Raw genomic sequence first — 25,602 nt, 5'->3', positions numbered from 1 at the left:
GGGGACTCAGAGCGCAGAGAGCCCGTTCCCACAGGAACGTCTGGCCCGTTGACTCACCGGCCCCACACAGGCTGAGTTCACGGTCATCACAGCCCCTTGGAAACCTTTGCCCAGACTATGCCCACTCGGACCCCATTCTTTTCCGTGTGCAGCTCAGGACCCTGCTGTTTGCCCATCCACGGGCCTCTGGCTCCTCAGGTCCTCCAGAGAGCAGCTGGGGGCCTCAGATCCAGTGGACCTGCTCAACCCCCTAAAAGTGAGCAGTTCTCCCCTTTCCCAGGGCTCAGCAACCAGCTCGTCCTCCTAGTGCTCTGCTTGTGCCCACACGGCTGCCCAAGGTTGAGATTTCAGCACCACCTTATAGATGAACAGCGACTGCCCTTCCTCCACGAAGGCGGGCCAACCTCCCCAGCAGCTCCCAGTGAGCTAACTTGTCCTCCCTACCACTCGGCCTCCGAGTCCAGCCACAGTCTATCCAGCTCACCCACCCTGTTCCCACAGGCTCCTCCCTGGCTCTCGGAAACCCCTGCACACAGTCCTCCGGGCTCCTCGCAGCGTCCAGCCTGTGACGTGAGGGGCGCAGAGCTCTGGACAATGTGGCTCCCGCCTCTGGCCATCCTCTCTTGCTGGATCTTTAATGAACCCACCACTTCCCAGCTGCCTGCAGCACAGACTCCTCTCCATCCTGCCAGACCCGTCTGCAGAGCCCTCCCTCACATCCTGGCAGAATCCGGCCCCCGTGTCCTGTGGGTTTGGGTGACTGCATCACACACCTCTGCTGGGGGGTCCACTCCCCCCAGGGAATCCGGGGGGCAGGCCTGGCACAGGACCTGTGTCCTCAGAGTCTCAGCACAGGCCTGGCACAGGCTACATTGGCGGCTGCACTGCCCTTGGGAACGGGAGTTCCCTTATCAGGTTGCCCTGTAAACTCAAGCAAAGGGAAGTAGCTGGGATTCAAATGAACTATTCAAACCAGTGTTCACTACTCCTCCGACGGGACGGGGTCCCCGCCTCGGCTCTGCTCAGGCGGGCGGAACCCTTGGAAAAAAGTAGCTGCCTGTTTGCATTTTATGGAAATGACTGGTCCGTCAGCAAGGTCATTTCCCCGAGTTATGGCTCCCCTTCACTTTGCCTACATTTGCATGTGGGGTGGGGCGGAGGAGCAGGGTGCTCAGCAGCCAGGACAGGAAGGAGGACACGGGGTAACCCCGGAGCACCACCCCGCAGGAGCCGGGGTTTTCCTTACCGCTGGAGTTTTTCTGCCGAGGAAGCTAAGAAGCCTTGAATCACGGGGGAGCACTTCCACCGCAGCCTCCGGGGGGCCGGCAGCTCACTGACGGAGTCGGCGCGGACCAGCTTCTTGCTGCTCATCCTGCAGGCAGAGAGGGGCCTCCGAGCCTGAGCTGGGGCTGTGGCAGCAGCTTCGGGGCCTCTGTGTCCCGCCCTCCCCCCCCCCTCCCTCAGTGGCAGGAGCTGCCCCGCCACTGCCCTGAGGAGTAGTGAGGCTCAGAGGCCACCCAGACTAGCAAGTGGCAGGCCAGGGTCGCTCCAGTTCCACCCCTCCAAAGCCAATTATTATTGTTGTTATTACTATTATTATTATTATTATTATGCATTTTCCTGTTCAACTACACATACCACTAACAATTATAAAACATTTGGAGATAAACTGAAGCAAACTGGGCTGCTGTGTTTACAAGGGTTGGTTGGTTTCCAGTGACCCTAAAGAGCCCCCACATCATGGAAGAGGTTTAGAACTTAGATTCAGGGAGAAGGTTCCAGAAGGAGAGAAGGAGCAAAGCCGTAAACGAGCAGGAACGCGGTGTGTTTCAAGGCCAGCGAAGCCCTGAGTCCGGCCAGCTCGAAGGCTAGGGAGGGCAGTCCAGCCGACAGACGGCAGGAGAGATAGCTACAGCCCTTCCTCCGTGCTGGGCCTTCAGTCCGCCCACCCGGGGTCTCCCTGGACTGAAGATGTTTCTTATTAGCCTCTCCCTAACTGCCCTGAACCCGCTGTTGCCTGGATTGTCCCTCTGTTCATGGCTGGTAAAGCGTAAAATGTCCCTTTCAAGCTGGTTTGCAAATCCAGTTTTGCTAAGACGCTTTCCAGGCTTACGCAGCTCCCGCTACCCCCCCCCCCCCCCCCCCCCGCCTTCGTGGGCCCCTTGGCCGCGGGGCAGTCTGGTGTGGCGCCGGGCTGCAGGGCCCTCCCTCCAGACTCACATGTGCTTGAGGAGGTGCTCCACGCACTGCACCAGGACGATGCCGTCGAACGGGGAGTGCTCGCACACCACGCCGCAGGTGCCGTCCCTGCCCACCACGAACTGCGTGAAGGAAGAGATGTGAGCGGGCTTCTGGGCATCAGCATCTCACACCTGCCCTCAGGCTCCAGGCCGAGCCCCTGGCCACCGCAGGAAACCCCTTCTTGAGGCCCTTGTCTCCCGAAAGAACCCTGCATGCAGCTGCCAGGGCCGGAGACTGGGCGTCGCACCAGCACTGGCCTGTGCGCCCTCCCAGAAACGCTCTGGGCGGGGCAGGCGCGGCCCAGGGTCCCAGTGGGCCCTGACCAGCTGGGCACACTCTGCCTCAGTCATGGGCCCGTTCCCTCAGCGTCTGTGAGCCCTGAGCCCCTTCACAGCAGTGGCAGGGACACCGTCCTGAACTACACTGTGTGAGGGGTGCCGGGTGGCCCTGGTGTTCGGGCACCACTGGTTTTATGCCCAGGCCCTAGACCAGTGTCTGCCCCATGGCAGGTGCTCAGTGACTTGGTTGGATGGCCGAATGAAAGGAAACACTCCAGTCTGGACGGCGCACAGATTCCTGGGGAGAAATCAAACCTCTCTCGGTGGGAGCGAGGAAAAGGTGTTCAGGGACCCGATTCCACTCTGGGGGGACCGCGGCCGGGAGAGGCCACAGGCACCTCCTCTGGCTCCCGCCTGCTCTTGCTGACGGCCTCGGACAAGGCTGGCGTGCAGCACTGAGATGAGGCTCCAGAGGAGGCACAGGGAGGACCATGGGAACCGGGCGGGTTACTTATGAATTTTCATGATCTTACAAAGCTGTAGTCAGCTGACATGGGAAAGGGACATGCTCTGCACAAAAACACTGGGAGGAACGCACAAATAACCCAATTAAAGCAGGGCCGCCTGCAGCTCAGCCCGCACGGCCACACTCCAGAGACACTCGCCTACAGCCGTAACCAGCCGGGCGAGCGAAGGAGCTGCTGAACCCTGCCGGGCACACACACACAGCACACCGAGCCCACTGTCTCCGCTCCCCCGGGGGCCAAGCTGTCAGCTGCCCCAATCTCCACTCCCAGTCTTCACCTTCCCATAGACTCCATGGCATAGAGTCTCTCAAAGCTCCCCACTTTTCTCCCCTCCCCCCCCCCCCCCCCCCCCCACACACACACACACCGTGCCCCGGCCTTCTGTCCCAAGAATGCTCTCTGTCCTCCCAGTTCCTGCCCATGAAACCAGCGGGGCTCTCCGGCTGGCCTGGTAACCTGTCCCACCTTCGGACAGAACGCAGAGGTGGGTCCAGTCCCCACATGAGGCGGGGTGGCGGCGGGGGGAGGGGGGAGAGGACGGTTCCCACTCACACAGGGATGTTTTTCTGTTCCTGCCACTGAAAGAAAGGCAGCAAACAGCGCCTTTTAACAACCGCTGCCACGCCTGCCCCTGCTCCGTGTTCTGTACACCCATTATATCATTTCCCTCCCCCGCTGCTCCGCGGAAGGCGAGCCATTAGCATCGCTGTGAAGGCTGACCGCCAGCGCAGCGGCGAGGACGAGGGTGCGTCGGCAGCAGCAGCGGCAGTAGGCACCCCCACGAGGAGGGCAGCTGCGGAATGCAGGGCAGAGGAGGACAGAACGAGCCTGAATGCTCTCTATGCGAAGCCAGACGCCGCTCTGCTATGTGATGAGGTCGCGGTGACAGTGCGGTGGCCTTGAAAACAAGCAGGGTTCGGTTTAGGGTGGGCATGCTGGGCAAAAGGGACGTGAGAACAGGAATGAGCGGCCCAACCGCCCCACGCCCCCCACCTGCATGAGCATTTTCTCCGGCCACGGCGAGCGCCTTGTTTCTGAGCTAAGGCCATATGATGACAAACAGAAGGAATTGCTTCCTTCTATCCTGGCGTTTCGTCTGTGGAGATGCTGGGCTGCTCTACCTCCCAGGGATGAAGGAGGTGTGTCCGGCGGCCAGGCCGAGGGGACAGAAACTCAAAATGCTGAAATCTCTGGGCGTCAGATGTGATTCTTGTCGATGCGTTGAGGACTTGTTTGGTGGGCCCTGGCAGATGGCCACCTTACAGTGTGTGGTGGGAGGGTGAGAGCCAGGGCTGCCCAGAGGACCGGCATGGCACAGGCTGCAGGAAGGTTGCTGAGCCTGAGTGGGGTTTGGCCACCGGCCCCCAAGGAGTCCTGGCCAGTCCAGGGCTGACACCAAGGCCCCATCTCCAACCCCTTCAGCTCCCCGGGCCCCGCATGCAGTGTCCTGGCCAGCAGAGGCCAGCCAGCAGGTCTGCCCCACGTGAGCAGCGCTGGCTCGGGCCACCGGCCACGTGGTGGCGGCTCACCTGCAGGGACTTGTCGTACCAGCGGTTCGCCCCATTCCGGCTGCAGCCTCCGCCGTGAAGGAGCTGGAGCGCCCTGTTGGTGTCACTGAGCTCCACGCCGGCCGGGGCGTCCAGGCACACCAGGCACATGCAGCGCTCGATCATGTCCAGCGAGTCCCGGTTCGTGGAGTCTGCAGGGCGGGCAAGCAAGGACTTACCACCTGTCCCACTCGGGGCCTGGGGCCCCCTCTGCACTGCCCCACACTCCACAGGCAGACACACACCCGGACACCCAGACCTGGAGCCAGTCCTGACCCCTCCCCTATCCCAGTGTGTGGGCTGTGAAGTCAGCCTGAGAGTCCCTCCAGCTGTGGCCAGTTCTGCCTCCAGATGTGTGGCCACTGCTCTGCCTGTCTAAGTGAAAGGAGCTGGTGCAGAGCCTTCTCCATGGACACTAGACTATGCAATTCCAATGCCTCATCCACAGCGCCAACTCCCCATCCACAGCGCCAATGCCCCACCCACAGCGCCAATTCCCCACCCACAGCGCCAATGCCCCACCCACAGCGCCAATTCCCCACCCACAGCGCCAACTCCCCACCCACAACACCAATTCCCCACCCACAGCACCAACCCCAATTCCCCACCCACAGCACCTTGCTCCATACCACAACCCCAATCTGCCACACAGGCATATTTATTTGTCCTGAATTATGCTTTTCAAACATTATTTTCTAGAATTTTAAAATTAGTTTGTTTCACATGGAAGTCAGAAGTAAGAGAGCCAGGATACTGCTCTCCTCGCCTCAGCCCCGCCCCCCCACCTCTACCGCCCCCTCTGCAGCTATGTTGCTGCAGGAGCAGATGGAAGGGCCAGGCTGCCCTAAACCTGTGACCAGATGAGCCCGTGGGGCCCTTTTAGGCCAATGGACTCATCACGATAAACAGATTAAAAGCCACCGAGTTGTGCAGGAGGCCTGTTGCCAAGGGAGCTGGAACCTCCCCCGGGACACTGGGAATGGGGTTCTGCCCACAGCAGAGCTAGGCCAGCCAGATGGGCTGCCGCAGCTTCCTCCACCACAAAGCCTGCCGGGGACCAGGCTGGTCTGCCCTGGCCCTTCTCCAGGCAGGGCTCTTCCTGGTGGCGGCTGTGTCTCTCTCCACCACCCACAGGGCTGTGGCACCGGGACCGCTGGAGAGGCTGCACACGACCCAGAGAGCCAGCCTTCCAGACTGGCTGCTGCACCATCACCACCCCGAGTCCCAGGAGACTTCCTGCAGGGAAGGTGAGGTGGTGTTTGAGGCAGACAAACTGTCCAAGGGCAGTGAGTGTGTGATTGCTGGCTGCATATTGCAATGCCCATGCTGCCTTCAGCCGCAGGACACCTGGTTTTTAGCTCGGGACAGCGGCAACCAGAGGTTCAGCAGCACTGCCCAGCCTCCCTTACTGCTAGGGTAACCACGTGTCTAAGTCCTCCCAGCAAGATCTAGAAGCACTTCTGACAGCTTCTAAGAAACCTCCTTAGAGATGACTGACATGGGCTCTTTGCCCTTCTCCCCGCCTTCCTCCATCCTGCTGCCCGGAGCACAGGTGTAATCACTGGAGCTCTAGCCTCCACCCAGGACCTGGGGGCTGAGGGCCACCCCCTCGCAGCGAGATGAAAGAGCCCCAGCCGCCTGCGTCAGCGCCGGTCACTTCCGGCACACATGAAAGTGAGAGGGCCCCTGTATTTTTAAACCACTGTGATGGTGGCTTCCTGTCACCGGTGGCCATATGTAACCCAGCGTGCATGGTCTCGTGCGTTGGGTTCACATTCTCACATTGCAGGGATGAGCTGCAGCTGAGAGGATGCACCCTTCTTTGACAGGTTTTGCTCATAATACAGCCCCCCTGGGTCCTGCAGACATTTAAATTCAAGGTACTTGTCCAGAAGGCGATTCTCTCTGTGGAATATGGGGTCTCCCTTCCCCCACTTGGGTGTCCCTGGTCCTGAGTAATGGCTTCCCCTCTCCTGTGCCTCTTGGTTCTGAGCCCAGGTGCACAGCCCTCTGCATGTGCAGCCGCTTGCACTCACGGCTCCTGTGCTTTCCCTTCCCCACTGGGTCCTGCTGAGTTGGGACTCCCCCTTTCAGGGCCTGGCTTTGGAGCCTTCTCTTCTTCCAGAGCCTCAAGCCAAGAATCATGCCCACCATCTCACACTCACTGGAACGGCCCCCTGAAGGGAACGTGTGGGAGCAGACGCAGCTCCCACTCTCAGGCTCCAGGTCTCCTCGCAGGCTCTACTCACCGGCCCGGCCCTGCCTGTGGGTCGCAGCCAGCCCACAGCACCGTCCCAGGCACTGGGAGGCTGAGTCCACGCACGGCCGATGAGGCCCGTGGAGGACCACATCAAAAACGTGCCTGACCTTCCTTCTGTCCAGCTGGGCCCTGGAGCGGTCCTAGGTGAGGCTCCTCTTTACCTTGGCCTTGCCCTAGCCTCTCGGGGCTGCTCCCTCTCAGACTTGTGGCAAGTTCACCTGCTGGTGCTGTGGGCCTCGAGTGAGGTGATCCCTAGGCCCTCCCTGGGTCTGCCAACACCTGCTGGCACGCGATGCTAAGGCTGCCTGTGCTGGTCCCTACCCTGCCCAGGCGTCCCTCCAGGTTCATGAGAAGTTTCCACATGTCTTCCTGTGAAAGGCATTCCCAGTCTCTAATCATCCCCTTCCTCCCACTTTTTGAAAATTCTGGGGGAAGGAGCCATGGCCCAGAGTAGAACTTCCACTCTGGGGAGGAGGGTGACCAGCCACCCTCTGCCATCCACCCTCCCTCCTAGAATAATGAGGGTTTGGGGAGCACCGTGCTTTCAGGATGCCCCTTGTTCCCTTGGGGCCAGGATGACTCTCCTCCTCAATCTCCTGAACACCAAGCTGAGGAACTAAAGATGAATGAGGCCTGTGGCCCTGCCTTCCCGCTGCTCCTTAAGTGTGGTGGAGTCATCGTGTCACCCTTCAACCTGACACAGCTCCTCCTGCCCATCAGGGAGAATCCAAACTCCTAAACACAGTGCCTGGCTCCAGAGCTACCTCTGGGCTCCCTCTCTGAGCTGTGCACACAGATTTCTGCTGCCCTCAGGGCTCACCCCCCCTTGCTCTTCGCATGCACTGCACACCAGCCTCCTGCCACACCCTGGACCCCTGTGCACACATGTCCCCTCACCACTGCACAGGCTGTCCCCGGACGGGCGTCCTTCTCCCGGGCTGCCTATCGAAGCCACGCTTGTGGAACCCTCTCAGCTCCCAGTCCTCTAACAGCGCTGGCCTGTGTCCTGGCACAGGGATAGAAGCCCAGACAGGCTTCCTGTCCTCCAGGACGCCTCACACCTGATGCCACCTGCTCAGTGCAGATGAGGAGCCCAGGCTCTGTCACCAGGCCAGTTTCACACAGCACCTGAGCCAGGGCCGGTCCAATTCCCTCTACACAACTGTCTACTACCACACAGCACGTCACTCCGCAGTGCATCCTGCTCCAGACATCCATGCCTCAAGCAGGCACTGCCAGTCCAGCCCCAGGAGCCCTGAACTGGTCCCCTCCCCCATCTATGAGCTTGCAGAGGGTGAGGTCTGGGCCCCAAGCTCAGGCAGGCATGTCTATGGCTGGCAATGGACTTGATAGTGTATGGGCAGGTAAGGGTGAGATCTGTGTGCACAGTTCAGAGAGGGAGCCCAGAGAAAAGGCCATGGCTGCTGGAGGGTCAGAAAACCACTACGCTAGGGGGCATGAAGCTTCCCGGGGGAGTGAGGAATGAGAAGGAAATGGGAAGGGATTCATGACGCTTTGCACGGCTCCAAGCTCTACCCGTCTCTGCTCCAGTAGGTGGCCTGACCAATTACCATGTTGTCTGGTTCTGCACCACGTGCTGTTCTGGGGTTCCTTTGGGCTCCCAGGCTGGCTAATGACTTCAGAGCATGGGGAGTCCTGGGGCAGATTCAGATACACAGAGAGGAAGGAGAAGCTTGTCAGGAAGGGGACAACTGTATGAGAACAGTCTCCGAGGGCTGGGAGGGTTGAAGGCGTGCAGGGTATAGGTGAGGCTGGCAGGACAGTACAGTGGTGTTGTTAGCTAACCTTGCTGAGCTCCTACTCTGTGCCAGGCATCAATCAGAGCTCTCATACAGGTGAACATTGAGTGGGCACTGCTATCATCCGTACTCACAGTGAGGCCCAGAGGAGTACAGCAGGGAGCCACTGGCAGGTCTGGGCAGAGGCTGATGTGGTCAGAGAGAGTCTAGGTTGCCAACAGCTTGGGAAGGGCCCTTAGGAAGGGCATGAGACTGGAGCCAGACAAGGGCCATGAGCGGCCCTAATGCTGCCCACCTTGGACCTGTTCACCATGTCTCAGTGATCTCTGAGAACCCGGGTCTGGTGTCTGCCCAAACCTTGGTGCCCAAACCTAGGAGCAGCTCCACGGCCAAGGTGGTGTGGGAAGGCTGCAGCTCCCCAGGAGCCCCAGGGGGTCCAGCCAGAGGACCGGGAGCAGCCTGACAGAGCCTGTGAGTAGGAAAGTGAAGGCTTGGCTCACTCCTCCCCAGCTGGGCAGGAAAAAAAGATCACTTCCCAGGCATCAGTGCCTGCCCCCCTCGACAGGAGAGGGGGCTCCTGGGAAGGCTGAGCCATCACTCCTGGCATGCTGGCTGTGCAGGGCCCTGGAGCTCAGGGCCAACCAAAAGGAACCAGGTCCTGGCTCATTAGACAGAGTGAAATGGGAGCAGGACAGCCGAGTGGGGATGCCAGGTGGCCTTGCAAATGAACTCACTCATACAAGGAGCTGATCGGTCAAACGCTGACAAGTTTATCGTGTCAGGCAGAAAATAAACTATACCAAACTCATCCACCATGACTCTGGCTCAAATGTGATGGAAACGTGGAGCCGAGGACTGGAGGCACACGGCAGGGGCCGTTTGTCTTGTGACATCGTCATCGAGCACACAGAGGCTCATTTAATGCGGTAAATCAATCTTCCTCAAGGAGCCCTGCTTAATAGTGAGCTGAGTAATAGGAGGAGCTCGTTCTACCGCCCACATACGGGGAGGTGACAGCTTTGGTGATGCAGAAATTCCAGAGGCCACCAGGGGCTTGGAGGGCCCTGGAGCTTCTGTTCGCGGTGGAAGCTTACAGACTGTGATTAAGGTGAGCAAAGAGAAAACAGCACGGCACCTCTGCCTTTGGAAGTCTGCAGCACTCTCAGGTGCTGTACACACACACACACACACACACACACAGCCTTAGCTGAGACACTTGTTTGCTCTGGGAAGCTGGCCTGGGTCAGCTTCATATGGTCTAGGGCAGTGGTCGGCAAACTGTGGCTCACATGCAGCTCTTTGGCCCCTTGAGTGTGGCTCTTCCACAAAATACATGGCCTGGGCGAGTGTATTTTGAAGAAGTGGCACTAGAAGTTTAAGTTTAAAAATTTTGGCTCTCGCCGAGACCGGTTTGGCTCAATGGATAGAGCCAAATGGATAGTTTGGGGACTGAAGGGTCCCGGGTTCGATTCCGGTCAAGGGCATGTACCTTGGTTGCGGGCATATCCCCAATAGGGGGTGTGCAAGAGGCAGCTGATCGATGACTCTCTCTCATCGATGTTTCTAACTCTCTATCTCTCTCCCTTCTTCTCTGTACAAAATCAATAAAATATATTTTAAAAAAAATTTGGCTCTCAAAAGAAATTTCAATTTTTGTACTGTTGATATTTGGCTCTGTTGACTAAGGAGTTTTCTCACCATTGGTCTAGGGAGATGAAGGCACATAACACCTCCTCAGAGGCTTATAGCTTCTAAACCATTGTGAACCCCATCTGAGCATTTTTCCTCCCCAGAAGAAGGGATCATACCTCTCTTGAGAGGAAATCTGCCATCACACATGCCATGTACTTCTCTACTCTATGGCTTATGGGGTAATCTTTAGGCTCCCCATCTCCAGAGGTTATGAGAATTCTAAGAAATGTGTCTCTTGCACAATTAAACTTGGTCTTTGCAAATCAGAACTGCTTTGACTTGAGTCACAAGGGCTCTTTAGAAAGCTCAAGAAGGAGGGACTTCTACTTCTAAAAAGAGAAAATAGACTTTTCCCTACTCCTCCCACTATATTTAAAACAAACATAGAAGACTCTGAAAGATGGAAAGAGGAAGTCAGAATGACTAAGAACCTCAGGACATAAGGAACATATGATAGTGGGTTCCTTGACTGTTATGGACTGAATTATGTCCCCTCCCTCTGCCCTCGAATTTATATATTGAAACACTACCCCCAAGGTGACTGTATTTTGAGGCAGGGCCTTTAAAGAGTTCACTAAGGTTAAATGAAGTCATAAGGGTGGAGCCCTAAACCAATATGCCTGTTGTCCTTAAAAGAGGAGGAAGAGACCAGGGATGTATTTGCAAAGAGTAAAGGCCATGGGAGGATGCACTGAGATGGTAATCGTCTGGAAGCCAGAGAGAGTGGCCTCAGGAGAAACCAACCCTACCAACGCCTTGATCTTGTACTTCTAGCCTCCAAAACTGTGAGAAATAAATGTCTGTTGTTCAAGCCACTGGGTCTTTAGGTTTTCTGTTTCAGAAAACCTCAGACTTGAAGCTGAAGTAGCCAGCAACATAAAAAACACAAACAAGAGTGGACAAAACAAACAAACAAACAAAACACAGCAGCCTGATAAAAGCCTGCTCTCTTTAGCCAAAGGACCAGGTAAGAGATAGAGTTGCAAGACAGAAAACTTTTAGATAGTAATTTACTCCCCCACCACCCCACCCAAGTCATCAGGATCTAATTTGTCAGTGATATCTTAATAAAGTTGAAATTTTAAAAATAAAATAGCAATAGTTTTCCAGCTTAATACAAACACTGCGACATAAGCTTATTAAAAGACTGAGATTTAGCCGGGACTGGTTTAACTCAATGGATAGAGCGTCGACTTGGGGACTGAAGGGACCCGGGTTTGATTCCGGTCAAGGGCATGTACCTTGGTTGCGGGCATATCCCCGGTGGGGGGTGTGCAAGAGGCAACTGATCGATGACTCTCTCTCATCGATGTTTCTAGCTCTCTATCTCTCTCCCTTCCTCTCTGTACAAAATCAATAAAATATATAAAAAATAAAAAATAAAAAAAATAAAAGACTGAGATTTAATCGTAAGATTATAGAATATCCTCCCCTCTGCAGCTTCCCACTACATCGCCAGGCTCCAGTGCAATAACAGGACCAGGTAGGAGAGGGTTAAGGGAGGACAAATGGTGATGGAAGAAGACTTGACTTGGGGCAATGAACACACAATACAATATACATATGGTGTATTAAAGAACTGTACACGCGAATCCTGTATAATTTTATTAACCAATGTCACCTCAATAAATTCAATAAAATGTTTAAAAGATAAAAAATGATAATTTCAAAACTAAAAAATATAAGAGCCATTATAAAAAGGCCAGTCGATGGACTCAACAGCAGCATGTAGTGGACAAGAAAAAAAATCAGCAAACTTGGAGTTAAAGCAATAGAAATGAGCCCATTTGACAGAGAGAAAATACACTATTAAGAAAAAGAACAGAGCCTAAAGGATCTGTGAAACAAAAGCTCTCACAGGGCCGGAAAGATTAGCATCTCACTGATAAAAATAATGGCTAGAAACTTCCCAACTTGGGCAAAAGACATCAATCTAAAGATCAAAGGAGCTCAGCTAATCTCAAACAGAATAAATTAAAAATGCACACCATGGCATAGTATTAGTCAAACTCCTGAAAACCAAATACAAAGAAAAGAAAGTTGAGAGCAGAGAGAGTGAGAGAGAAATGACACTTTGCCTATACAGAAATATAAAAGCAATAGAAATTGCAGCGTATTTCCCAGCAGGAGCCTTACAGCTGGCGGGAGGTGGTGTGACCGTCCTCTGTGGTAAAGGAAAAGGACTGTCACCCCAGAACGCTACGTCCAGCAAAACATCCTCCAGGAATAAAGGGAAATCAAAACATTCTTAAGTCAGAAAACTCAAAGAGAATTTGTCTCTAGCAATCTTATAAACAAATTTTCATTTTCTTTTTGATTTTTTTTCAATTATATTTCACTGTTGAAGCAAAAATTATAACACTGCCTGGTGTGGTTTTAAATTTATATTAGAGAAAATATTTAAGATAATTATATTATAAATGGAGAAGAGTAAAGAGATGTAAAGGGTGGTAAGCCTTCTACACTTCACTAGAAGTAGCAAAATTTTAACAGAACTATACTGTGATAAATCATGTAATACCTATAGAAACCACCAGAAGAAGCTATACAAACAGATTCACTGAAAATCCTGCAGATAAATTAAAATTGAATTCTAAAAAAAATGTTCAAGTAACCTACAGGAAGGCAAGAAAAAGAAAGCAAGAACTGAAAGAGGGGGGGGAAATGGCAGAATTAAACCCCAGAATATCAATAATTACATTGACAAAAATTGACAATGTAGGTTAAAAACATGTCCCAGATATATGCTACCTACAAGAAACTCATACCAAATATAATTACTGTTGAAAGTTAAATAAAAGGAAAAAAAGGTATATCAAGCAAACATTAATTTAAAAAACCAGGAGTGGCTATATTAACATCAGATAAAATAAACTTCAGAGCAAAGAAAATTACCATAGACATTACATGTAAAACAAACAATACCAAGAAGACATACCAATTCTAAATGTGTATATACTAAACATACCACAAAACAAGATAAAACATGTGGAGCAAAAACTGACAGAACTGAAGGGAGAAATAGACAAACCCACAACTGCATTTGGAGGCTTCAGCACCCCTGTCTCGATAATTGACATAAAACTAGATAGGAAGTCAGCAAGTACATAGAAAAACTCAACAGCACAATCAATCGCCAGGATCTAATTGACATTTATAGAACACTCCACACACCACCAGCAGAATACACATTCTTTTCATGTTCCCGTGAAACACATATGCCAGCATAGACCATATTCTGAGCCATAAAACACCCATAACAAACTGAAAAGAACTGAAATCTTACAAAATGTGTTCTCTGACCACTGGAATCAAAGTAGAAATAAGTATCAGAAAAAGTTTCAAATATTTAAATACTCAAGAAAACTCTGATGGGTCAAAGGAAATGTTAAAAAGGAAGTCTTAAAGGAAATGTTCTAAAAATGAAAAATGAATGAAAATAAAAATGCACCATATAAAAATTTGTGAGCACAGCTAAAGCATTGCTGAGAAAAAAATGTACAGCACAAATGCTGACATTAGAAAAGAAGACAAGTCTCAAATGAATAATATAAGCTCTCCCCTCAAGAACCTAGGAAAAGAAGACAAAATAAACATAAGGCAAGAGGGAGGAAGGAAGTCAATGAGATTGAAAACAAAACAAACAAAAAACAAAAAATTAATGAAAAGAAAGCTGGTTCCTTTAAAAGATCAATCAAATCTCTAGCAAGTCTAACAACAACAAAATCCAAGAGAGAAAAGACACAGCATCAGGATGAAACAGCTATCATTATAGACCTTGCACACATCAAAGGATGATCAGGAAATACTGTGAACAACTCTACAGACATAAATTTGACAATTTAACTGAAATGGACCAATCCCTTTAAAAGTATAAACTATTATAATACACCAAACATAAAATATAAAAATTGGATAATTCTATAACTATTAAGTAAATTGAATTTGTAAGTTTAAAACTTCCAAAAAAGAAAATTTCAGTCACAGATAGTTGCACTGGAGAATTCTACCAAACATTTAAGGAAAACTTTACACAGTATACACAATTTATTCAGATATTAAAAGAGGAAGAAACACTTTCCAATTCAGTTAATGAACCCAGTGTTACCCTGACACCAAAACAGACAAAAAGCACACACACACACACACAAATACACACACCATACACATACACACACACAAATACACACACACATACACACACACACAAAACTATAGACCAGTAATCCTAATGAATATAGATATGATAATAGTAAGCAATACATAAACAAATGGAATTAAGCAACATATAAAAAGAGTTGTGTTCCATGATTAAGTGGGCCTAATTTCAGAGAAACAATAAAACATATCAATGTAATCCATCATATTAATAGACTAAAAAAATTTCATTATATCAATTGATGCAGTGGAAGTACTAGACAGAATTCAACATCTAGTCATGATGAAATCTCAAAAAACTAGGAATAGATGGGAACTTCCTCAACTTCATAAAAACCATCTACAAAACAGCCTATAGCTAACATCATATTTAAAGGTGAAAGACTACATGCTTTTCACCTAAATCAGGAACAAGAAAAGATACCACCCAGTCTTGCCATTGCTGTTCCACATAGTATCAGGTGCTCTGGCCAGTGCAACAAGTCAAGAAAAGGGATAGAAGGGATATAGATCAGAAAGGGAAAAAACTGCCCCAATTTTCACGACATGATTGTTTATGTAGAAAATCCCAGGGAATATACAAAAAACAAAACAAAACAAAACAAAAAACCCCAACTCTCCTAGAACTAATAAACGAATTCAACAGGTTTGCAGGATCCTAATATATAAAAAACCAGGGTCTGTAACATCCAAAACAACTGAAGGCTCAATCAACCAGAAGTCAGTGCTGAGTTACCGAGGTGGCCTACCACTGACTGCCGCAGCTGTGGGAGCCTGGACCCAGCACTGACTGCGGAAGGGGCTGCAGATCAGGCCCAAAGAGAGGTCTGGAGAGAGAAACAGGATCTGATCTGTAGCCTCCATGGCAGCTATTGATCAGCCCTTGCCTCTCTCTTTCGCTTGGGGCCTGGCCAACAGCTGAGCCTCTCTTTCTCTCAGGTCTTTTCTTGGGCTGCTGATCAGCCTGCCTCTCTGATCAGGCCCATTGATAGGTTTTGGAGATGCTTACTGGCATAGAAACTGACCAATCAGAACCAAATCTGGGTCAACTGTGAGGAGCCAATGGCTGTCTAGGAGGTGGAGCTTTTGACACTGACTGGCATAGAAACTGACCAATCAGAATCTAATATGGGTGAACTTCGAAGGCAGGACCTAAGGTAGGGGCTGAGGAGGGGTTTTAAGGGCAACAGCTATTTGGTGTAAAGTATAAGAAAGCAGTTGTATTTTTTAATGACCAGTTTGGCAGCATAGTGCATATGTCTGGCTATCAGTCCAGTTATAGGGATTATGTATTTTTGTCTGCCAAGAGCATCTTCTTCTAAAAAAGCCCCTCTCCCCCATTTAAGCAATCATATCCTATATAATCTGCCTATACTACTAAAAGGGTAATATGCTAATTAGACCGGATTGACCAGCCATCTTCCAGACATCCGACTTCCTTCTGGACAAAGCCATGGTGGTGGGGGCCAAGGCAGAGGCCGTTAAGGGCAATCAGGCCATCAGGGAGAGCAGTTGGGGGTGAGATCAGGCCAGCAGGGAAGGGCAGTTGGGGGCAAGATCAGGCCAGCAGGGGAGGGCAGTTGAGGCAACCAGGCCTGCAGGGGAGGGCAGTTGGGGGTGATCAGGTAGGCAGGCAGAGAGGTTAGGGGCAATCAGTCAAGCAGGCAGAGAGATTGGGGGCAATCAGGCAGGCAGGCAGAGGCAGTTAGGGACAATCAGACAGGCAGGCAGATGAGCAGTTATGAACCAGCAGTCCCAGATTGAGAGAGGAATGTCCAATTGCCAGTTTAGGCCTGATTCCTATGGGACTGCTGGCTCCTAACTGCTCACCTGCCTGCCTGCCTGATTGTCCCTAACCTCTCTGAGATTGGATATCCCCCAAGGGGTCCCCGATTGGAGGGGGTGCAGGCTGGGCTGCGGGGAACCTCCCCCCATGCACTAATTTCATGCATCAGGCCACTCGTATAAAATAACCATATGGCAATCAATTGTGTTTCTGTGTCCCGGAAGCAAACACATGAACACCAAAATTAAAAATACAACACCATTTGCTATCATGCAAAACAAGTGAAACACTTCTGTGTAAATCAAGCAAAAAGGCACAGGAGTTGTGTGCTGAAACTACAAAACACTGATGAAATAAATCAAAAAGGTCTAAGTAATATGGAGAGATACCCTGTGTTTGGGCATCAGAAGACTCAGCACAGCAAAGATGTCAATTCTCCAAATTTTATATACAGGTTCAACACAGCTCCCATCAAAATCCCTCAAGACTTTTTGTATGTATAGACAAGATTTTCTAAAGTCTGTGTGAACAGGCAAAGGAGCTAGAATAGCTAAAACAAGTTTGAAAAAGAATAAAGTTGGAGAAATCATATACCCAATTTCAAGACATTATACAGCTATAATATATAACCAAGCAAGTGTGGAATTGGCAAAGAGATCAACACAGACCAATGTAAGAGAACAGAAAACCTGCAAATAGACCCACAAAAATATGCCTAACTGATGCTGACAAAGGTGTAAAAGTAAAGGAGGCCTTTTTCAACTAATGTTGCTAGAGCAATTGGACACCGATAGGCAAAGTAAATAAATGCATAACTAAAAATCCTGGACATAAATCCCACACCTTATACAAAACCAATTCAAAATGGATCATCAATTTCAATGTACAATGTAATATTTAAAAACTTCCAGAAAAAAAATTAAAAGGATAATCTTTGGGACCTAAGGCTAGGCAAAGAATTCTTAAACCTGACACCAAATGAAGAATCCATAAAAAGGAAATTTGGCAAGCTGGACTTCTTATCAAAACTAAAACATTTATTCAGTGAAACATCCAATTAGGAAGGTGAGAAGATAAGCTACAGATTGGGAGGAAATATAAAACTACATATCCAATAAAGGGCTAGTAAAGAACACGAACAACGCTTAGAACTCACAGAACAATAAAAAACAATAACAAAACCAAAACAGCCACTATTCCATCAAAAAGGATATAAAGGTGGCAAATTTGCAGGTGAAGAGATATTCAGCACCATCAATCATAAAGAGAAATGTAAATTAAAACTATAGTAAGATATCAATACAGACCTAACAGTATGACTGAAATAAAAAATAGTGACCAACTGAATGCTGATGAGGATGTATAAAAAGTAGATTGCTCAGACATTGTTGATGGGAATGCAGTCTCTCAAAAAGCTAAAGATACAGATATCAAAATGACCTAGCAATTTCATTTCTGGGCATTTTTCCTGAAATGAGTATTACAATTACACAAAAATCTATACGTATATGTAAACAGAAGCTTTATCTGAAATAGCCAAGATGAAGAGAAAAAAATCAAACGTCCCTTGATGGGTGAATGGCTACATCACCTGCCGTGATGCAGGTGTGCGGTGGACGACATAAAAGGAATGAACTTCCGACACATGCAACACGGTAGATGAGAATTACGCTGAGTGGGGTGTGTGTGTGGCGCGGGGGGGGGGGGGGGGGGGGGAGGGGGGGGCGGAATGGGGAAGAGGGGGAGGCCAACCTCAGAAGATTCATACTGTAAGTTCCATTTATATAACATCCTTGAAATAATGCAGATTAGTGGTGGCCAGGGGCTAAGAAGGGTGGGGCAGGGGGAAGCAGGTGTGGCTAAAAAGGGATGGAGAAGTCCTGTATTTTAACTTTCTCAGTGGTGACATCCTGGTTGTGATGTTGTACTAGAGTCTGGCGAGATGATAGCAAGGGGAGAGTCAAGATTATTTCTCACAAGAGCATATGCACCTACAATTACCCCCAAATAGATTTATAGTAATTTAATTTTAAAAAAACAGAACTCAAGAGCCAAGAATTGCTTCTTCCTCTGTGCGCTAAGCATGCTTCCCACAAAGGCAGATGTAAAGAGCTACCATGCTTCTGGAATCAGGGGAGGGCTGGTGAGTGAAGAAAAGCAGGAGATACCCAGCTGCCTTGTACCCCAAATACCACTGTGCTGCCCATGATTTCATGGATGTGAAGGCATGGCCACCTGGGGAAATGGAAGAGAGGTGTCTATCACCTACGCACATGGGGCATGCGGTACGTGGCGGGCCTGAGGGAAGCAGGAGAGCATCCCGGAGGTAATGAGGGTCAGGCTTCTGGCAAGGAGTACAGGCCATTCAGTCTATGGCCACAGGCCACCATCACTGCTGCATGGACAGTGCCCATTCAACAGGTGCCGATTTTCAGCTGACCAGATCTTTCCAGAGAGGCTGTGTCCCCAGAGTATTCCCCAAATCTAATAAAACTTATCACTTGGTGAACATCCTCTGCGTGCCAGGCACCAGACCACTGCTTGCAGGCCCTCTGCATCGCCCTGGGCCTAGCCACCGGGCGGGCTGCCGTCATCATGTCCTAGCCTAGGGAGCCGGTTTCAGGGCACAACAGGGATGACGGGTCAAGGCCAGCCCTCTTGCCCTGGACCACGTCCCTCTTCTTGTGCGGATGCTCTGGCCTTCATGTGTCCTCTGTGGGAGGGAGCCCTGGATCAAGCCTCCCCTCCCCACAAGAGGGAAGACAGCATTCAGCCTCAAGAGCCCAGGCGGTATTTGTGGGCCAATTAAATCAGAGGCTGCTAATGTGTAATTGGTTTTAAGACCAGCAGACTGCCTATCTCTGGTTGACAATATTTAAGTAGCCAAATGCCCCATTCTGAGTGGTGGTTGTAAACCGTGACCGAGGCCTTCTGCAGAGGCAGCCGCCTTCTGTCAGCTCCCTCCTTGAGAGCAGTGCCCCCGCTCTGATTGGCTGCTGGGGATAAATATTTTCGGGACTGTGTAAACGGAGGCATCTGCCTCCAAGCCTGTTGGCAGGATCTCCACAGCAGCATCCAGGAAAGCCAGCAGGCTGGAGTGGGGTGGGTGGGGGCTCTCCAAGCTGGCTATCCTTTTCCTATAAATTGACAAGCGCTGTAGTCTTCCAGACTCAGGGCTGAATGTATAATTAAATTTCCAGACCAGGATAACAGTGTTGGCTCCTTCTGGGTTCAGAAAGCCACAACTCGCTGGGGAGGGAGGTCCTGAGAGGACATGAACATCCCTCCTGGAGTCCCTAAATTATGGGCGCCTGCCAAGCCCTGCTACTGGGTTAGGCCCAGCTCTGCAGCTGACACCTCTAAGGGTGAGGTTCCCTCAACCCGTGGGAGACACAGCCTCCTCCATTCCTTGAGGATGAAATCCCCCTCGGGGCTATAAATGAAGACCTAAAGCAATAAAGTGCCCAGGACAGGGCCTAGCATCAAGGGGGACCACCATGCACAGAGGCCACTAACAATGGCGCCCCAACCTTGGCTGCACCAGGTGGTGCTTAAAAATGGAGATCCCGGGCCTTCACCTGTCCTATTGGGAAAGCACTGGGCCTGAGGAATCTGGTGTGTGTGTGTGTGTGTGTGTGTGTGTGTGTGTGTGTGTGTGTTTTAAGGCACCAGCCAGAGAACCCAGATGTCATCGGCCAGCGCCAGTCACGAGGACAGAAGTTGGCATAAGCCTCAAGTCCTAGTTGGCACAGGAAGTCCTCCTGGGCTAGGACAGGCAGAGGGTCTAAAAACAAATTACACATTAGCAGCCTCCTGAGGCCCCCAGATGACTTTGGGTCTCCTTTTGGAGATGCTCCTTTGGTCTTAACCTGTCTACTTGTGTCCTAATAATCCTGCTTATTCCAGTCTCCCCTTGGCTAAACCTGGTGATATACCTTCTCCTTGCCTGAACCCGAGGAGCTGAACATTGTAGAGGGAAACTGCAAAACAATGCTAATTACTTTTCCTAAATGTATGACCCGAATCCTCAAATATGAGCTCAACACAGTCCATAAATATTATCAAGTTTCATGAGTAAGCTCTCTTTTCTACTTTCCAAGGTCTTCCTTTCTTTCTTTCTTTCTTTCTTTCTTTCTTTCTTTCTTTCTTTCTTTCTTTCTTTTTTCTTTCTCTCTCTCTCTCTCTCTCTCTCTCTCTCTCTCTCTCTCTCTCTCTCCCTCCCTCCCTCCCTCCCTCCCTCCCCTCACCTGGGGATATTTTTTCATTGATTTTTAGAGAGAATGGAAGGGAGGGTAAGAGATAGAGAGACATCGATGTGGGAGAGACACATTGATTGGTTGTCTCTCACATGCACCTTGATTAGGACCATGAATCGAGCCTGCAGCTGAGATTCATGTTCTTGACCCAAATCAAACGTAGGACCCTTCAGTCCATGGCTAATGTTCCATCCACTGAGCCAAGCTGGTTAGAACTCATGCATTCTCTTTTGTCTTCAGAATATCATCCTCTGCCTCTCAGCTCATGGCCATGCCCTGGTAATCGGAGATCAGTAGTCACTAGTTAGAAACCTCCTCATAGTTCCACTACCACAGCACAGTCTTATGGACTTCTGGGCTTCATTTTCCGCACCAACCAAAGGCCTCTATTATCTAGGTTCCATCTCCTTCTTTCTTTGCAATAACTTTACCCCTTTATTTATCTTCTCTCTCCTCATTAACAATTCTCCTATAGGATTATGTCCATGTATTTGTCTACATACTGCCATGCCCTTATGTTTACTAATAAAAACATTTCCCTTGATCCCAACCCTTTTCCAGCAGCTCCCACATTTTTCTGCTCCTTTTAATCCCATAATGTACGAAAAGAGTCCTCCACACTTACAAATTCTACTCATTGACCTCAAACACAATTTCCTCCTGCTGTTGGATCGCTTCCATCAGTATATGACCATTCATTCTTCCCACTACTCCGGTCTGGTCTTTGTGAAGGTCACTGGTGACACTTCCTTGAGCTCTCTGCAGCATTCGGTGTGGCTGGCCACTTCTTCCTTCCATCGTGGATCTTTGTGACTCATCTGGTTTTCTCTTGATTTCAGGGCTGCTTTCTCAATGCCCTCAGCATCTTTCTCTATCTGACCTCTGAGGCCCCATTCTTCTGCTTCTAGATGATCTCACTCAGGTCCATGACTAAATATCACTTATGTGCTGATGGCTCTCAAATTTATATCTCTGTGTTGACCTCTTTCTTGAGTTCCAGACACATAGATCTAATTTGATGTCTCCACTTAGATGACTCAAGGCATCTCAGACCTGTCATACTTGGAAAGGACTTCTCCATTTCATAGCCATTGTCTCAACCTGATTCCCATCTCAGTTGCTCAAATAAAAGATCTGAAACACTTTCCATTTCTTTTATCCTTCTTCTTCTAATGTTGAAATATATCTAGACCCACCACTGTCTTTCCATCCTCCCTCTTAATCCTACCCAAGCTGTCATAATATTTTACTTTTACACCGAAACTGTTTTCTAAATGGTATTCCCTTTTGCCTTCTGTAGAAAAGAGCTGCTCCAGAGAAGAAATGGTTTCCTGCCACACAGATGACACAGTCCGTGCTAACTGGATTAATTGAATTTCCAAAGACAAGGCATGTGCACCCCCTCCTTTCTGTCACACTTCCCCCAGAAACAGTACTTCCATTCAGAAAACCAGATCAAGTGCCATTAACAAATTAATTCCGATTAGGGCAGCCCAAGCACTGAGACCTCCAGGCAATCCCTGGCAGTCCTGCAGGGAGATGGCTTGGCCTGGCCTGCGAATAAAGTGGAAACCGTACTGGAAGCAAAAGTGATTATTTTGATTCTTGTCACTGTCCCCGGAGGGGAGAAGAGTGGGATTTGATTAGACCATGGTCTACTGAGGGAATGAACTCACTTTCAAATGATGTTATTAATTCTCCCATTTGGCGGCTCAGTTCATGAGAACAGGCTCAGCTCTCAAACTTCCCTGTGGCCTGTGCAACCCCAATTTAGAACCAAGAATTCACAGGTGCCCAATAATTGAATAAAAGAATAGTTCATTGGTAAGCAGGAAATAAGTCTGGGCCCCAGTTTTCTTAAGAACCCTTCATTGTTTTCTTTAACAAATACAACTGGGCCCCTATTGTAATTGGCAGTGCAGGTTCAAAGTTCTCTTGGACCTTATTGACTGGGGGAGGGCAGCAGATAATCATCAGGAATCAAGCAAATGGAAAAGTGTGGGTAGTAAAAAAAATGCAATCAAGAGGAGAAAACAGGGCCAATGGACAGAATATGATTGGGGATAAATGCTCAAAGAAGACCTGAGGTGTTGAAGCTGAGCTTCGCTCTGGACAATGCAAAGAGCCAGACAGCCCTGGTGGACGAACATTCTAGGGAGGGAACCAGAAAATGCAGTGCCTGTTGCCAGAGAACCAGGCCCACTCCCTCTTCACTCAACCAGTACGGTCAGCGTGGCCACTTTGCCAGCCCTCTGCTCTCCTCATGGCACTGGGCAGGGCAGATGTCCCTGATGGGTAGTCCACTTTACCCACCCCTAGTCTGCCAGCCTGTATGCCACCCATTCCTCCTGCAGCTCATCTCACAGGGATTTGCACAATTTCCACCTCTTCCAACAAAGCCTTTTGAAAGCTTCCCAATTAGAAGGGCTCCCTTCCTACTCTGAAGTCCTGACTCACTTATTGGGCACTGCTGTCTCTGCTACCTTACATGGGTAGATATCGCATTACTGTGTATTTGAACCTGCTCCCCCATGCCCTCTATTCCCTGCTCTTTACTAGTGGGCTGGAGAGTACTTCATCCTCTCTCTCTCTTACACGCCCCAGGCCTACCACAATCCTCAGCTTGCAGACACTTGGGGAGTTTAGATAGACACCTGGCCAAATGAAAACCTGAGGGGCAGATGAAAGCTTATGGAAGTCTGACCTCTCATCCAGGAGTCTCTAACATGGGCAAGAAAGGAAGGTTCCCCCAGTTCCTGGGAACAGAGCTGGCTTTGGACTTAAAATGTAGTTTCCAGAAGGATGATTTTAAAATGTTAAGACTATAACTGGATTTCTTATAGGGGTGCTCAGAAACTCTCAGCTTAATGATGAAAAGTTTAGAACCAAAAATTTATATAAAGAAGGCAGCCAACCACCCTCCCAGTGATGGGCTCCATCCCAAATCCTCATCTGATGGCTCTCCCAACAACTCAGACCTCTCAAATGAGAACCACCCCTTCCAACAAGTAAAACATAACTGCTTCATTGCTGCCAGCCTTCCTCCAGCTCAAAAGCTTCCTGCCCCAGGAATATCCCAGGATTCCAGGGCTAGCCAGTGTCACCCAGAGCTGGAGCATGGTCAGATGAAATAAGAGGGTACCAAAGGTGCCTTCAGCATCAAGCAACCTCAGCTGACAGCAAGACTTGCCACCGGGCCTTGAGTTGGAGGGAGGCCTCAGCTCCAGTGCGATGGCAGATGAGGATGAGGCATGGTTCCCGACCCTGGAGGTGGGAAAGCCAATGGATGTGAGGATGAGATGGGCGTGGAGATGTGCTGGGCACTGCGGCTGACCTTTCACGAGGACTGTCCTGGCCTCAGCCCACTGGCTCCTCCCGTCTGATGTCAGCAGGCCGATTGGAGGCAAGCGTTCGTCCTCGTTGGAAGCCATTTTGACTATCTTTCTCAACTGAGTGAACAGATCCCCCTCACTGAGACGGCGGAAATTAATGACAACATCCAAGACAAAGAACTGTGGGGAAACAGGTCAAACACATCACTCACGGCAGCCAGGCCAGGTGCCAGGCCTTCACTGAACCTACAGATCTGAGAATGGACAGAGATGTTGAGGCCCAAGGTTCCCATGTAGTCATGGCTCCGAGTAGTCACAATTTGGGGACCACCTCAACTTTGTTAACTGTGCTGGACACCAAGCTGCTCCAATTCAAAGAAGTTCACATTAAACTTAGCAAAATGAACCCTTGCTGTTGTGGTTCTTAGTTCTTATAAAAGCATTACAGTTATGGGGACTTGAGTATAAATTGGCACAACCATTGTTGGGGGACAGGGTCTATTAAAACTAAAAATGTGCATACAGCAATTGTGCTTATAAATATACATTTTAGCCTAAACCTTAGAGAAACATATACCCTTGTGCTCTACTCTCCCATGCCCTTTCTTCCCCTGTTCTTATCAAGTATATGGGAACATACATATGAGCAGTTTGCAGCAACAAAATGGTAGAGAGAACTTAAATGTCTCCTGTAGGAGAATGCTAAGTAAAATGTATGTACTTGTCCAGTGTATGCCTGCCCAGCAGTAAAAAAAAAACACACGAACTATAGTTCCATATTCAGCTATAGGGATAGATCTCAAACACACTATAGTGAGTGCAGATAAAAAGGCAAGGAGGTCCCAACAATCTGCAAAGCTGTCTGTCTGTGTATAGTTTCTGGGAAGGTCATGGCCTTGGTCACTGCATGTGGAGGGTCTGGGGCCTTGCAGGGTCTCATTAATGACCCTGAATCCATTATCCAGGCAACTCTTCGACCTGACCTGGAGGGTCAGGCTGGAATGGGAGCCCACTGAAGGTGTTCTTAATCGATGACTGAAAATCCAACCAATGGAGAGAAATGGAACTGACAGGGAGTGTGGAGGTCCCACTTTGGGGCCACTCTGCCCCAGCTCACTGTGTAGCTCTGGGAGGGGGTGAGCACCCTTGGAAAAGCAGGAATGCCTGAGCACACATGTGTCCTCCCCGGGCCCTAAGGCTGCCGCAGCGGGGGCCGCTTACCTGGTTGCAGCAGGCCACAATGATGTGCTCCGGCTCAGGCATGACACTGCTCTTCTGGGCCACCAGTGTGTCCTGGACGTGGCCAGGGAGGCGGTAGGAAGAGAAGAGGCCGAAATATTGCTTCATACAGAGCTGCTGCCCTGACAGCTGGCCCTTGGCACAATCAGTGGGGATGGAGTGACTGGAGGGGGAGAGTGGGGAGCAAGGCAGGAAGTCAGAATTGGTTCTACTGCAACTTGATTAGGCAAAGTGGGGCACAGAAATGAGAACCACACTATGATGGCAGTCAAAGAGCTTAAACCTCCACTTTTTAAAGTAGTGGAATGCCCATTTCCATGGCCAAGAAGATCCTTGGGGATTTCCTGCACCTTCATTAGTCTCCCTCATTCCTGCCTCATGCATTTCAGTGCAGATCTTACCCAATCAGCCCCCTTTGCCTTTCTTATGTTAATCTTTGCTTAGACGCCTTCACCCCCACCTTGTGCTCAGCTAATTTGTTTAGAAAACCCCTTCTAGTCCATCATCTCTTCTAAAAGCCTCCTCT

At 49.8% G+C, this 25,602-nt stretch overlaps 1 protein-coding gene across 1 annotated transcript in view; it reads right to left on the bottom strand.

Annotated features, from left to right (window-relative positions):
• Positions 1-25,602, bottom strand: part of CHAT (choline O-acetyltransferase) — a 52,160-nt gene that overhangs the window by 10,408 nt on the left and 16,150 nt on the right. The window contains exons 6-10 of the mRNA XM_084904755.1: positions 25,059-25,239; positions 23,840-24,017; positions 4,576-4,745; positions 2,221-2,321; positions 1,247-1,372 (exon numbers count right to left, since the gene is read on the bottom strand). Coding sequence (XP_084760881.1) covers positions 1,247-1,372; positions 2,221-2,321; positions 4,576-4,745; positions 23,840-24,017; positions 25,059-25,239 — 756 coding nt within the window. The remainder of the gene's footprint in view (positions 1-1,246; positions 1,373-2,220; positions 2,322-4,575; positions 4,746-23,839; positions 24,018-25,058; positions 25,240-25,602) is intronic.

Source organism: Pipistrellus hanaki, assembly GCF_964339955.1.
Source record: "Pipistrellus hanaki genome assembly, chromosome: 14".
NCBI lineage: Eukaryota > Metazoa > Chordata > Mammalia > Chiroptera > Vespertilionidae > Pipistrellus > Pipistrellus hanaki.
Note: the sequence above shows the minus strand (reverse complement) of the source record. Positions and strands in the feature narration are given on the sequence as shown.